The 16,192-nt window shown below is 43.0% G+C and overlaps 1 protein-coding gene across 3 annotated transcripts in view; it reads right to left on the bottom strand.

Annotated features, from left to right (window-relative positions):
* Positions 1-16,192, bottom strand: part of PCDH15 (protocadherin related 15) — a 359,782-nt gene that overhangs the window by 28,238 nt on the left and 315,352 nt on the right. For all 3 annotated transcript variants that reach the window (XM_086616980.1, XM_086616981.1, XM_086616982.1), the window contains 2 exons: positions 11,936-12,024; positions 234-410 (listed from right to left, as the gene is read on the bottom strand). In XM_086616980.1, the coding sequence (XP_086473106.1) occupies positions 234-410; positions 11,936-12,024 (266 nt within the window). The remainder of the gene's footprint in view (positions 1-233; positions 411-11,935; positions 12,025-16,192) is intronic.

Here is a 16,192-nt window from a genome sequence, read left to right as displayed (position 1 = left end):
CATGGGGACAATGTCTGAATCACGTGTACTGCGGCCGTGCAGCTCAAGGGAACGAACCCAGTACAGCTGTAAACTCCCCAAACCGCACTCAGGGTGGGTGCTGGGACGCGCACCGACTTCTTCAATAGATTTGTCTGTTCCTGTTGTGTTGAACCAGTTGCTGACAGAGACAGACCAACAGGCTTCAAAACGGTCCACGGAAATATAGGAAGAGCAACAAACAATATACTTACTTAAAAAGTTCGTTCCTCATTATAGCTCTATTCGTTTGCGGGTCGATTGCGTAGACCATGAGGTCAGACTTGGTGTAATCCTCTTCAGAGTACCCATCCCCGAACCTCCGCGCACCAATGGATTCCACCACGACCGTCGCACCGGGAATCTGGTCTTGGACATAGCGTTCCAAAATCCTAAAGACGAGATGGAGCCAGAGAGCTGCAGTGATTTATTTGTGCTGATCAAGACTGACAACAGCCCAAACGAGGCACTAACAGACAAAGCCCAGAGGCTGAGAAGGATGGTGACCTTCGGAGCACTTGTAAAAAATCTCTGCTCCAATACAACCTCTGAAATGCTGAACTCTTGGGGAAAGCTTAGCAGTGTTAGGAGAGGGCAGCAGAAATAGTGTCCTTAAGTCTAGCTCTTTGTATTTATGACATCAGTTGAGTTTTAAATGGCTCATGGGAAACACCATCTGTATTTCACAAAAAAACCCCTGTTATCCCTTTATTAAGCTGTATGACTTCAGAACTCAATTCCTGCCTTACGCAGGGTGCATACAATAAATTTTCACCCACAGAAACAACTGCTTTAACTGTTTTTGGTGGGATATTTCATCAGGCCCTCCAATATAGCACAACATATCAGGTTCCAGAACACCTGCCTCTCCAAAAGCCATGAGCAAGTTTTACAGCCATAAGAAAGCTGGAATATCGAGCGGACATGTTTACTATAGGAAAAAAAGAAACTAGAGAAGTTCTACAAGCAGAAGAAAGATAGGTGGTGGGTTTTGTTGTTGTTTTTACAACTGAATGTTAGCAGACATCTTAGTATTTGCTTTTGGAAGCTTTTGTTCTGAATTCAAAATCTCCTATTTTTCTACAGTTTTCCATGCAGAACTGTTTATGGGAGAAGTCCTAATGTGATGTTATTCCTAAAATATTCAAAAAGTCAAAGGGAGAATGGCTGTTTGCAGAATGCCCCTCCAAACAAACCAAATACTCGTGCCTATGCCAGGCTGAAACGCCCTCAGCGTGCCTGCAGAAACACCGGGCCGATGGGGAAAGGACCTCTCTGAGGTCCTGAAAAGTTTCTGCACAGGTAGCAAGCACCCTTTTACCTCAGGTATGGAGAGTTCATGAAAAGCTACAAGCATAACTCAATAGTGCTCTAACGAACTGGTTTAGAAAGGACAACACCTCAACATAAGTTTTTAAAAAATATATTATTTTTCTTTGTGGTCTGATCTGCTACTCTAGTGAGGCCCATGAAACATGCCGAGTTCCTGCAGCAGACTGCTTCTATCTGCTGCATTGTGCATCCAATGGAAAAAGGAGATATAGAAGTATTACAGCTCACCTGGATGACCTTCAGATTCCACATGCAACAGGGAGAACTGGTACTCCCATCAAGACCGTAGCTGGGGCTGGCAGCTAAGATGGTGGGGACCCCAACTCTGGCAAGAATGGATGGAGCCAGAGGAAAAAGGAAAGCTGCTTAGACAGTGCCATGAGAAGACCTTGATTTAACCACAGCTGTTGGGCAAGGACACAACACATCTCAGAGAAGATGGGAAAAACATCTTTGCACATAGACTTGGGAACAGCGTGATGAGGTTTCCAAACTGGGGATGAGAAAGGTTCCGTTAAAGCCCACAGAGAGTTTATAAACAAAGACATAAAAGCAAATATCATCGATGCTGGATACAAGGGCAAAAAAGCATGGAGAAATAAACCAAGAGAAGCTGGAAGGCTAAACACTCCATCAGAACTGCCTAGAAAATTTCTAGGCTAATTTATGTGATCGGAATATCAAATCAAAAAGCAACAGTTGAGTTTGGAGGCAAGAGAAAGGTAACGAGAGAGAACACGCTGCCTGATGCATCAAGGGTGAGGAGGGAGACAAAACTCATAAAAAAGGACATCAATGACTTTAAGAAGTCATTTGTTTTAAACAAAATCTTCTGCAGTTGCTGAGGTTATGTTTTGCTGTTGTTTTTTTTCCTGACACGAGATTTCCAAAGCGCAATAATGCTGTCAGAGCACTATCACCATCTCGTAATTTTTCAAGAACACTAATTCACATTTATCCATCCAGTTTCTCTGCTCTTTGTGGCAGAGGTTAGCGTGCCCTTAAAACAGAAGCTTTTCTATAAGGTTTTGAAAAATCCAAGTCTGTCAGACCAGGGCCCTAATCTAGCGGTGAATATATACTCTCAGGGAATTTTTTGTAGGGAAAATGGAAACAGTAGATCGTCTGACACGTTGCTGAGTGGTGTCCTCTGAACAAGCACTCCTGTTGTTTGCAGATACGGTAAACGCTACTCATCTCTGCGTCTGGCACGCACTTAGCTGGCAGCTACGGCGATAACCTGTCACTGGCACCTCAGTCACAATAATTCTCCCAGGTAAAACTTGACAGAACAAATCCAGCATATACAGATTACTCAAAAAAAAGCCCCCAAACGTTACCTGTATCTAAGTGGCTAAAAACCCCCACAACTGTCTTTAGAATGGTGTTTTGCACGAGGATTCAGTGAGACTGAGTATGTGGAAGATTCACCTCCCTAATTAGTACACAATCATCTGCTGCTGCTTCAGGGCAGATGCTTTTGTTTCTTCGATGTTTTGGGTTTGCTTTTTCTTTTTGCACAGAACTATTATTTCACCCGAGACAGAAACGCCCTGTAAGGCTGGGAGGTTATAACGTAGGGTCACTTTTAGCAGAATTGGTAACAACATTCCCTTTTCTCAGAAATTCCTAGCGTGGCTTCTGCTGGAATTCATTGCCTTTGAGAATATCTTTGTCTAAAACATGATTAAAATTGAAGAATAAATAGCATACTACTGTCTGACTATGAGAAATAGGTCCATTGCAGCCGTTGGCTTTAACTGACATCGCAAGAAACACCACAAAGTTCAGTGAAATGACAGTAATAGTTCATCCGAAACACACAAATTGCATGTTTAGGTTGAAATATATAATAAAACCACACTGAAGACTGAAAAGTAGCAATTAAAGAACGCACGGAAAAATAGGGCAGTTCCCCATGGAGTTATTTTAAAAGTCATTCAGCTGAACTTGTGATGCTGAAAACACTGTGGCGCTTTAGAACTCTACTGAAAGTGGCAACCTGCTTGCAGTACTACTCACAAGAAGCAATTTTTAAATTGCGTACTTTAAGCAACAACAGCATCTGCAGTTCTACTGTATTTATCACCAAAAGTGAGCTTAAAATTAGTTTGTCACTTGTTAATGTTACGAGGGTAGTTACCATCCTCCCAACGGTGCAGTGAGGGAGAGAACCAGCAGCTTAACCTGTACACCATGGAGGTCCCCGGTGGAGTAGAGATCCACCTGCAGCCCACAGAGGACCCCATTTTGGAGCAGGTGGATGCCCGAAGGAGGCTGTGACCCTGTGGGAAGCTCACGCTGGAGCAGGCTCCTGGCAGGACCTGTGGCCCCGTGGAGCGAGGGGCCCAGGCTGGAGCAGGTTTCCTGGCAGGAATTGTGACCCTGTGGGGGACTCGTGCTGGAGCAGTCTGTTCCTGAAGGATTGCACCCTGTGGAAGAGACTCATACTGGAGCAGTTAGAGAAGAGCTGCCGCCCGTGGAAAGGACTCCCTTTGGAGAAGTTCATGAAGAACAGCCTCCCATGGGAGGGAATCCACACTGGACCAGAGAAAGAGTGTGAGAAGTCCTCCCTCTGAGGAGGAAGGAGCGGCAGAAACAATGTGTGACAAACAGATTGCAACCTCTATTCCCTGTCCGCCTATGGCGCTGGAGGGGAGCAGGTAGAGAAATTGGGAGTGAAGTTCAGCCTGGGAAGAATGGAGTGGTGAGGGAAAGGCGTTTTTAAGATTTGGTTTTACTTCTCATTATCCTACTTTGATTTAATTGGTAAGAAATTAAAGTCGTTTCCCCAAGTCGGGTCTGTGTTGCTCCTGACAGTAACTGGTGAGTGATCTCTCCCTGGCCTTATCTTGACCCACCAGCCTTGCATTGTATTTTCTCTCCCCTGTCCAGCTGAGGAGCTGAGTGGTAGAGCAGCTTTGGTGGGCACCTGGTGCCCAGCCAGGGTCAACCCACCACAGCAACTCAACTAGACTAACAGTCATTGTGTAAGACTTGGTAAGTCAGCAGCAAGGTTTAACGACCCTCTGTTGTCCCTGGCGGAGAAGATGCACGACATGGCCCGAAAGAGCGCTGCAACGTTCCGGTGGGTTTATACCCTTGAGCCAAATTGCTAAGCTGCACGCGTATCCTCTGAATCAGTACACAAAAAAACAGAAACAATTTCAGAAAAAAAGAGAAACAATTCAATTTGCAGAACATTTTAGGCTCTCACCAGTACCTGAATTTAATTACTGCATGATTTTCTTAGCAGCAAATTCTATGGGGAAAAAAAACCAATGTTCCAGTTCTCTAGTAATTTGATAGCCTGCTGTGTTTCTGGAGCACGCAAAAATATTTTAAGAATTGGGGAAAAAAAAAAATAAATAAAAGAATTTATTCTTTCTTTCAGGACTTGTAGAGCTAGAAGTGTTGCAGACTAGAAATCCTGCATAACTTTTGGCTCCTCCACTGAAAATTCTAGCTCCCCAAAGTAACTGTGTAATAATAATAAATTCATCTTCTGTGTATTTGAAAATGTAGCCAAATTTGGCAACAATGCACAGAAGAGAGCGTTCAGCTCTGCCGGTACACATCAATACAGACTCTTCAAGTGTCTCATTTAACACAAGTACACTCTCTCATTTCTGCTCAAACGCAGCCAAATTCTGGCTGCGTTGGGTTTTTGCAAGGTTAATAATGGACAACTGCACTGCTGGGTTTTCAACTGTGCTTTCACAACCAGATAAGGACCGATTCCAGCCCCTCCAGTGCAGTCAGTGATAGCTCTGAGGGGTTAATGCACTTGGCCTCAGCCACCTGCTCCCTGCTCCCTTATTACAACATCCATACAGCCAGGGAAGGTCACGCTACTTCTGCAGCCTCCGGAGGGGCATCGAGCGGCTCCGGAGCTGCCAACACGACTCCACAAACCTTTAGTAGGAGCTAAGGCAGCCTGCTTTGTGCTGCAGTGCAGAATAAAAAAAGCCAGAACTGGGGTTAATTTCAACCCTAAGACTAAGCCTCCTTCATAAAATAGCCTTTTGACAAAGATTATTTCTACTTTCATACCACACACAGAGCATGTATCTAGCGGGAAGGAGCACCACTGAGTCAATTTACTCTGCATATAATCACATCTAAATTATTTAGAAAACAACCTAGAGACAGTGTCTTTATCGTATTTAGCCTAATCCTATAAAAGCATATTGGATCGCACACCATAAAGGAAATTTGCTTTTTTACATATTGTGAAAGTTTTTCTTCTTTTTGTGCTCATCATGTATAATCCTGTCCTCCAAAAAACCTACGTGCACTCCAACTTTTTATTTCGGTATCGTGTTTCCCAGTTGCAGAAGGAACATTATGTTACACTCACCCGAAGAGTAATACACAGAGACATCTTGACTTTGACCCAGAAGATACATCTTCAGATCTCAGCACAAAAGGGTTTTTACTGCAATGGTAAGCAATTTCAGAATAAAGCAGGAGTTTACAGCTTTATCTGAGAAGCCACGCGCTGCTTTATAGTGCTTCGGAGAAAATACATTCACAGACCGGCGTTTGGTGTTATTGACAGGAGGTGGGGGAAGGAGATCGCTGCACCAGTGCTTCCCAACTGGCAGTGGAAGCAGCAAGTGGAGTCAGATCAGCTTTGGTCTCCATTACCTAACTTAATAAAGGCAGCCTAATGTTATTAATCACCCTGATTACAGCAGAGGGAGGCTCAGATCAGCTAAGAAACGGAATGGGCTCTATTAGTACGAAGCGAGAACTGCAGGACGTGCGCTCTCCAAGCAGAGCCACGTGTGGGGTGGATATGTAATATGATGCAGCTGGTCGGGGGAAATGGCCCTCTAATCTCATTATTTATTTATTTGCTAATTTTGCAGTTTAATTTAGAATGAAACGACGCGGTGCAAAGAAGTGAAAGGGAAGAGGGCAGAGGGCAGGTGGATCAAAGGGCCAGGAGCAAAATGAACCGCGTCGGAAAGCGCTGAGGCAAAGAACGAGGCGGCCACTGCAGTACCTGTGACTAAAGAACAGCTAATAATGGGGAGGAAAGTAAGTGCGAAAAGTCCAGTCACCTGTAATTAGGCTTAATTCAGTAATTATGTGGCAAAAATCACAAAGCAAGCAATGGAACGCAACTTCTATGGGAAAACTAATGAGTCAGAGTGATTTATAGGCTGCAGCTACATTCGGCAGGAGAGAGATGCTCATTTGCTACCAGTTCGTGGGCTGAGGAGAAGGAAAAACCACTGGTGCCCTAAGTTTGACTATTTTAATACAGTCAGGAGTGCTCTCAGAGCCACCACGTTTCCAAACAAGCACCTCCCGGGCAGCCCACGTGAGGGGTAGTTGTGCCTGGCTTTGCCAAAGGTCCCAAGAAGCTGGAATCCCTGTGATGCCTCAGAATATCCCATTTCATTCTACAAAGCACTCCCGTCAGCTGTCCCTTTTAAACGCCACCGACCGGCTCCTGCGACCGACGTTAGAAAACACCATTTGCTGTGTTGTCAACAGCAAAACACAACTGAAGGGAAACCATCCACGTTCTGAAACATTTCCCTAAAGAGAGCGCTGCATTGCAGCTCTCACATATAAAATATATTACCACATATACTACGATTATACATAAAATTCTGTACGACGTACAATGTACGTGTGATTTACGTTATGATATATAATTTATAGCAATATATATTGCTGTAGTATTTATTACGACATTTTCTTTTAGGTGGACCACAGCTCCCGTGCAGCAAAGCAGAGCAGACACTCGTTTGAGAAATGATGGCAGTCAACTTTATATATGCAAACTATTAAGTTAGCAGGCTGAATGTTCATATGCTGAGACTCTCACTCAGTCTATCTCCAAGGATCAGCACTTGATTTTACATTTGGATTTTCAGGTAAAAAATCTTGCCTGGTCGCTTCTACATTGCATTAGGGGTTTGAGTGTGGATTTTCTGTAACTATGGAACTGCTCCGTTCTTTTATAAGCCTTAAGGTAGTAAAGGATTGCAGCCTGTAACAGGCTGAAAGACACATGAAGGAAAGTTCCCTGGTATTATCATATCTGCTATTTCCAGGAACTTTGTCTTGAAAAGTAGGGAATAACCTCTATTAAGATACACCCGATACACATGGATATCCAGAAGACAGATAAAGTTGCTACTCAAGAACGTCTGCACTTGAATTCCACTTCCAGAGGCAGGTCTGGCCAGGAGGCTGCACGCACTTAAATTCCTCAGCCCGGGAGGGCGAAAAATGCTGGAGTGACGCAGAGAGAAGGCACGCTCGCAAGCCCATGAGGGATGTCTCGTATAAGCATTTTGTGACCTCTACCTTTGCTCTAATACAGGCACCGTGACTTGTCTGTTATTAAGTCAAAATATGAAAAATGGGAATCACCACCAAGACTGAAAATACAGGACTACAGAAACTTCTTAATATGGGAAGTCAAGATTTCAGTGTTTCAATAATTATACTTATTACATATTTTATTATTAAATAGTAAAGCAATTCTCTAATGTTGTACTATGCACATTTATTATGTATGTATGTATGTATTAGTAGTATAGGTGGTGATTCCATCAGATCCTCTCTTCCAAAGCAAGATTCCTACATCACCACTAGATTTCCTTCATAATGGACAGAAAAGAAACTCCATTCTTTCCAGGCTCACTTTTCACTACAGGGAGGAGGGAAGAACATGGGAAACCTCATGTGATTTTTGAAAGCGAGAAGACAATCCTCGTACCGTTCCTTAACAACTCCAGAGCAGCCCAAGCACAGCTAAATGTGTTTTCTTTCCCCACCTGATCAGCTCAGAAAGCACACACAACGCAAAACCCGTTAACATTAATGTTGAAAATGCTGCCCAAAAGGTTTAGGCTAGCTCTAGTTCAGGAAAAAAGTGTTCCCTAAGCATTTGGTAGGGTTTGTAAGCTGTAGGGCAAAGCCAGCCTTTCCAAGAGGAATGTCTATGGAGCACTTGATCAAAGCACTCCTTTTGAGCCACTCCATTATTCCATTTCAGAGGAGATGCTTTGCCATCGACAGAAGTGTGTACAGAGGAATTTAATTCACAAGACATTTCTGCTACCTGTGGGTTGAGAGAAACACAGGTCTCTCTTGGTAATGTGGCGTATCTGATTTTAGCTGGTGTTTAAGCTCCGGTCACGTGAAAACTGAAAAACTAAACGCGCTGAGCATGAAGTTGGTTATTATATTCTAGCTGAAATGCTGTTCCTCGCCCAAGCAAGCACTCACAAACGTTGCCATATTTAAAGAACACTGTGTCATCTGCCTTCGCCAAGTTTTCTGAAGGAGACAAACACGCGCTGAATTTTCCACTAAGCCCCACTCCTTTTGCTCTGTCCTCTTCTGCAGCAGACAGAACGGTCCTATCTGAACAGACATAATTAAAGTGAGTGAGAGAAATGGCAAATCCGACATTGATGTGTAGTCCACAGGATATGAAAAGCTTGATGAAATTCAAGCAGTTGGAGGAAAACCACGGCGCTTCCTGAATGACTGCAAAAGATCATGACACTATCAGGAACATCAGCTGACGACATACCCATTGTATCCGCAAGAAGTCCAAACTCCTAACCCAGATAGGCAGTGATGTTTTAAATCTTGTGTCTTTTCTTTGGACCATTAACCACCACACATCTCAGGGCCATGCTGAGTAAGCCCTTCCAGTGTGGAAGAAGTGAATGACATATTTCTTCATACCTTCTGTCCGCTCTTTAGTGAAAATTACAGGCAGCTGGGGAGAATCTGTTAGAACCTGCTCTCCAAAGCTGTTTAAATCAGTATTTATTTTATTGTGAAAAATGACTATCATCTCAAAAACGACCCAACTACCTACTTCCTCAACATTCCCCATCACCAAGTATTGCAACTGGTGGTTAAATATCAGATTTTCAGAGATTAATATTTACTATCACTCCAGTGACAAAAAAAAAAAAAGAGGAGAAAGAGCCAAAAAACCTCTGTAGTGACTAATTTAGTTAATGATACAGTCTTTTTATCTGTTAATGAATTATACAAAGTGTTCTAATTCTATAAATTACTGCATTATTTGAAACAGCTTAGAAACATCTTCAAGCAAAAGTACTTGAGCCTCAGAAGGTCACCAAATTATTTGGTTTCTGTTTGCCTGTGGTTGCATCTTCCACGTAGTGCATGAAAAAAAATCACAATTTCCTATTATTTTGGGTTTGTCTCCTGCATGAATTATTACAGCCTTTCTAAAACTAGGGAGAGCAATCTTTTAAACTTCAGGAGGAAAATCCCAGAAATTTGAAGATGGCAATCTTCAAACATACACATTTCTATGTGAAACAGACAAGGATACATATGCAAAATTTATTTATGAGACTTTTGTTCTCTGCAAAAAATTTTCAATAAAGAATGGGACAATTTTAAAACAAGCTAATGCAATCTCTTCTGGCAAAGGTCGGCCTTAAAAGCTTATCCTTAGAAGTGAAATTCTTACGGCGTTCGCGAAAGCAAAGACTTCCCAAGCTAATTCTCAGAACTCAAAACCTGGCCGTGTGTTTTTATTTTTGTACTCACTCAAAAGCTTCACTCACTGTGAAATGCTTAGACATCTGTCAGAGACTGCCACGCACAAGGGCCAGAACAGCATGAAACAAGTTTTAAAAGACTCCAGCCTGGCAGAAAAGAGATTTTTGGAGCACGGAGACTGAGGAATGTGGCTCTGGGCTGTTTTCCAAGACTGTGGCAGGATATGGCAGCTACTCCTCTGGGCCCCAGAGGACTAAGGGTACGGTTATGGCACAATTTATTGTTGAGGCACTGAATGCTGCTGAGACCTGCTGGGAGCTGGAAACGAGCTGCTCCGGTGTTTGCAAAAGGAGATTTTTGCAGGGACGGTGAAAGGGTGAGATGCTACCTGCTCTCGCCGTTCCTGCTGCCACCCGTTGCAGCATTCACGCTTTCAGCCTCACGACACGCGTGTCACGCAGTTGACACTCTTCATTCAAGCCAAGCTTGTTCCACCCTGTTTTCCAACCACCTTCTGCAAGAGCCGTCTGTATTTTGCTGGTGGCTCCTTTGGCTCCAGGACTGCCCAAAAGTAGGAGGACCTCAAACACAGCCTAAATCCAGTTCAGCATAAGATCTATGTTACATCATGGAGAAACACATGGCACAGAACACGTGTTCATCTTCTCCACTCAAGAAAACAGAAGCCCAGGAAGGCTGCAAATTACTGTATGAAGAAAAAACTGCAGAGTGCAGCATGCTAAGGTGAGCTCGAAGGCTCAGCAAAGCAGAAGCAAACTTTTCCTATTACTGTCACTAAAAGAGATATAATTCTTCGTCTCTCCAGCCAACACCAACGCGTGACACTTTTGGAAAGCTACAACTGAAGCGTCAAGCAGGCAGCCTCCTATTAGCTCTAGGAAACGGAGTCCCTGTGAATACAGACTATTGCCTGAACAACTTCGTTAGTGTTTCTGATGTTAGAATCTATCAGAGCTTACTCACACCTGGCTCAAAACAGAGGGACAAAAGGGGAACGTGTCCTCAAACTCCAGAAGCAAGTTTGTCGATGTTTTTTCCTAGCCCAATGAAGACACGAGCCATTTAGAGACAACATGCTGCTTTTTCAGTGAGTGATTATGTCATCAACCCCAAGGTATTTCAATTTCCACGGAGAAGTAAAGGTATGACAACAGTCAGGATGGAACAGACCTGTTGAAATCTGAGAAATGCTGTCCATCACTGATTGCAGTGACAGAAGAGTACAGATTGTTCTCAAACTATTTCCTGTAGTATTTTCTGATACTGTCTAATTCATGGTTATATACCTAATGACACAAAGTATAAACATCATTCTTGTCTTACAAAAAGGAGGTAAAAGTGAAAACCGTACTCCTGGAAGCTGATGATATTGTGGTGCCTGAGCACTATCGGAACATATTTTACCAAAAGGATTTTAGCTGGCTTCCAGTATGATAAAATACTTCGCTTTTATTGCGAAGCATTTATGTTTCCAATTACCCATCCACCCATCACAACATTTTATACCTGCTAGGCCTGAATAGTGACACACAGTTACCAATTTTTTGCAATTAAAATTTTATGTAATGATGTTAGTGGTATTAATTGCAGCCGTACAAATTTTCTAAATTCCGCTTTCCCTTACAGCTGTGTCACCCAAATAAAACCACAGTGAAGCAGTGCAGCTCACTGAGACAGTGCCTAAAGCTTTTGGAGATAAGCTTTATTCATTTTACACCCTGGATTTTGACAGATGCAGGCTCTGTGCTCAGCGTTTGGAGGCTCCACTATGGTCTGAACCTAGTTTCAGCCTGCAAAGTGGGCAGATGTGCCAGCAAAGAAGTTCTGTATCTCTGCCTTCTCTAGAGGAGGAGGAAAATGTGGATTTGGGGGGCCAGTGCTGTCACTCAGCCAGTTGTGCTCCCTGTCAAAACAGCCGCTTGCTCGTTTTGAAGTCTTTTGGCAAAAAAGGAGATCATGGCATAAAGGGAGCACTCCCTGCTGACTCTAAACACAAAACCAGTGAACTGTCTGATATGTGTAGAGTAAATAAATTTATTACCCTATGAGTTGATCTTTGTTTTGTTCCACAAGGGTGGGAGGAACATTAGAGACGATGACTTGCATATCCAACTGATTGACCACAGAGACCTGGAAACAAAAGAGTGAAATTCAATTGGCACTCCCATGCATAACATCCTCCCCGTACAAAAAGAACGGAATAATTACTTTCCTGCCTTCACAACCATGCCCTGATGGACGAGTTTCTCATTTTAATTCCAAATAGGAGAGCTGGGAAATCTTGCTTTGCTTGGCAGCCAAAACCAATAAACAGCAGGCAAAAATTTAACTAGAACTGTAATTGCAGGACTGCATCAGAATTATGGATTTTTAGGGGAGGAACTATGAAACCTGGTCTTCATAGTTTAGACTTTACTTACAGAATCATGCATCTCCCACGTGCGTATCCAAAATCACTTACAAGTATTTTGGGATTTTTGATGACTTGACAAGAAAGTCCAACATTGGAGATACACAGTTTGCACCAATGTAAACGCAAATACCAGATTAATTCCACTAAATCAAGGAGACTTTGTTAGAAAATCACAAAGGAAAATGTTAATCTATTTTGAAGTCTTTTCTCTCTCAAAATAAGTGGAAGTTATTTTAGCCTCCCATGTTTTTTAGCTTCTCCCTCTCTACGGCATAAAACTGTGCCTAATCACGTGCATTTTACAATTGCACTTTTATTTAAAAGGACAGGAAAAACTTCTCTTTAATAGACTAAATGCTTGTGTGCTTTGTTTAATAAAAAAATAAAAATCCAGGATTCCACAAAAGAACCGATTGACCTCAGAACAAATCTCTCACATGAGTGTTTTCTCCAACAAAAAGCAATGCAACTCTTCTGTTTCTCAACCATGGGTTGGCTGGTCAGTGCGCAGAGGGACTACAAACATGCATCAAATTCAGCAGAATTGGCAAACTCTGCTGCACGTCTCCTGATCTAGTCTCCTCAAACTGTTTTTATCCCAAGGAAAGGCTGCCTTCCAGTAAAATGATTGCATGCTTTTTCTTCCCTTTTAAATATTTCTGCATTTTGTAATAGCTCTCTTTTCACTAGCACAGCCAGCCATCCCTTAGGATGTGAACGGAACAGTTACCTCCCATACTGGTGGTGAAAATAAAATCTTTCTTAAAACTTGGCTCAGGTCCCTGTAGGCATGACTGAAAACATTACACTCCAAACCACCTCCCCATAGAGGATTCTGGAGGTAAATTTGGAAAAGTAGGACAACATTAAACCCGATAAATTTAGAAATCGAGTCAGCCAATTCTAGAAGAAAAACAACCCCTGATTTTCAGAAGAGAAGCCTGAGTCCTGTAAGCACTTCTGCAGACAAGCCGTAATGTACTTTCACTTCAAACACTGATTCACCAGCTTTGAAGCTTAATTCAACGTTAAATATTTAAATGTTCTTGAAATGTCATCAGATGCGCTGATCAGCATGTAGAGACTTCTGTGTAAGAAAAACAGAATTACAATGAACTCGAATTTTAGACTAAGATCATGGAGAGGAACTCTAAAACAACGAACGGTTTGATAGAATTAACTCCGTCGGCTGGTTCAAGCGACCCCTGTGCACCTACGTACTGAGTACGGCATAAATGCAATGCTTCGTTAAAAAGGCAATAGTTTTTTTGATGTTTAAGGAATCAAAATTATGACTACTTGTTCATATACAAAAATATGAATAAACACACATTCATGACAAGGTACAGTAAAAAAAGGGTGCTGAACAAAAATCAAGAAAAAGTTAAGGTTTCCATAGTAACATTAACTTGCTTCCTATCCACATCTGTAATGGCCTTCATTTTTCAATTATTAAAAATAAGATTAAGTGGAAGAACTAAATCCAATTGAACTACAATGTAAGAAAAGCTGTGGGGAGAAACCGTTTCCTTCTACTCGGGGAGAGATGGAAACATGCTGGGAGCAGAGGTAGAGGTGTGGGAAAGCAAAGGCTCTTCCTGAGGCACCACCATCACCGCTCCCTGGAAGCTTTTTGGGGCACCGTTACCAGGGATCATCGCACCCACGGTTCCTTAGAAAGCTTTTGCTGCTTCCAGTGTACCGAGCAAAACCACAGCCAGGCCCTGTGATGCTACACGGCAGGCAGCAGCCTCCATTACGGGGCTGGAAGTCAGCGTGTTCAGCTGCCCCATGTCCGTAAGTATCTGCGGAACGCGCTGCAGAGAACCAGGAAAGTTCCAGGGTAAACTGAGGAAGTAGCACAACAAACTGGAAGTTTGCAGCAGAGGCAGGGATAGCGTTGATAACTCCTGGCCTGTAAGCGCTATCACTTTGATCTCCTGCTTCATTCACAAGGCACTTTCCAATTTTGAAATCAAGCAAAATCCTTGATCGTTATACGGCACCAATGGATTCCTGGGAGTAGCACGTGCTCAGAGCTGAATGAGGAAGGGGCTTTAGGATCTCCCAGACCCTAACAAACATTTGAGTGAAGATGGTATCATAGGGAATAGTCACTATCCACACTTACTTAGCAGCTTTAAGTGCTTACTTGCAGCAAACTTATTTTATGATGTAATTTCCTATTTATTTCTTTTCTCTCTCAAAGGCTAAAAAGGGAAATTCCATCACGTGGAACCAAACTGTAGATCTACGGATGTCCACCTTGAGCCACTCTGGCAGTCCCAGCCAGCAGACACAGACCGGTATCCTTCGCACGGACCGACCCTACAGCATGAAGACATTTTACCAGTGGGTTTGGCAGCTTATGCTGCTCACAGAGCTGTGCCAGGGCTCTGAGAGGGCATCCTGGCCACAATTCTGGAGGATACCTTGGCTCTGCTCAGGTTCTTCGTGGTACTGTCCCTCTGGTGTTGCCTCACCTGTTCTCCCTAGACCTCCTCCCAGTGCAATCCTATCTTCTTCCCCCACATCTTATTCTTTTGCATGTGAGTAATTAAATTCATTTCCCTTAACTATGTGCATTCCTTGAGCCTGCAGAAAGGAATAACACCTCCCAGTCTGAGCACCTGACACCACAGCGACAGCAGGGTAAATTCTGTTCAAATCACGAGGACCAGGAACAGCTTGTAGTCTGGTTAGAAAGGCTCTTCACACATGGATGATGGTCAGTGCAAACCCAGACTTTCATGGTGGGATGGTGTCAGTCTGTAACTGCATCTACAGCTACTCTAAGCTTTCGTGCCTTGCTCAAAAACACCGTACCAGAGCGCTCATCACTCACTAAGACAACTTAGAGATACCTCTATAAATTAATGAGACATCCTTCACTTTCTAATTTTAATGTCGATACCTTCTGGCTGTATTTTAATATACTATTACTGCATGAATTGCAGGAGGATGCCCTATCATTTTGGGAGGTCAAGCATGAGGACATCATACATTATGTTTATTTGCTGAATTCCTGCATAACTCAATATCCCAAGTATTATGGCTATCATTTGTATCATTTGACAATGTTCCCATGAACTAGATAATGCACTTTATCCCTACGACATTATGCTAATATTAATCCAATCCATCAAGTTGTATGGGCTTCAAAGAAATTTAGCTTTGATGGTTTCTGTGACTGGACTAATCAACGTCTTTTACTCAGCACAAAAACAGGAGCTCAAGGCCACAAGCTTTAGCTTGTGCCATTTTTGAAACGTTGCTTCCCTGAAAACCTAAAGTACAGTCTCAGCCCAAAATTGTTCCTTCTCACTCCCTTCCAGATACAAGCAACTAAGACGTGGCAACTTTGGCTTTCTTCACTATGTCAACCGACTTCTAGTTTTCAGAGACTTTTTGCTCAGACGTGTGCCTGCACTGCAACATAAACCAGATCTAACTCTGATCCAGAAGCTACATACTCAGGTTGACACAGAGCAGAGCCTAAGTTGGCAAGTCTTCGGCTTGGCTTATTACCTGGGGCTTAATGCCGTGCTAACCCTGCTCCACAGCTTTGATACGAGAGCTGGCTGCACCTTGCTGGCTTAGAGAATAGCTGGAGATGATCTGTAAATGCTCTCGTCCGACCACGCAGATGTGACCTGCTTTATACTCGTACTGCCCCAAACCAGCACTTTTTTTGCTGCCATCTGGGTTTGGAACATCCAGAACGTAACTTAGGTCCATGTTTAATGCAAACAATTAGAATCTAAATTGAACCATTAACAACGTCTCACTGAATAAACAAAATACTGAACATCATGTCTACTGTGGTAACTGACATCGGTATTTCGGCCACGACACATGAACACGTGTTTCAGAGGGTCATAAAAG

The sequence above is a fragment of the Tauraco erythrolophus genome, chromosome 9 (genome assembly GCF_009769465.1).
Source record: "Tauraco erythrolophus isolate bTauEry1 chromosome 9, bTauEry1.pri, whole genome shotgun sequence".
Taxonomy (NCBI): Eukaryota; Metazoa; Chordata; class Aves; order Musophagiformes; family Musophagidae; genus Tauraco; species Tauraco erythrolophus.
Note: the sequence above shows the minus strand (reverse complement) of the source record. Positions and strands in the feature narration are given on the sequence as shown.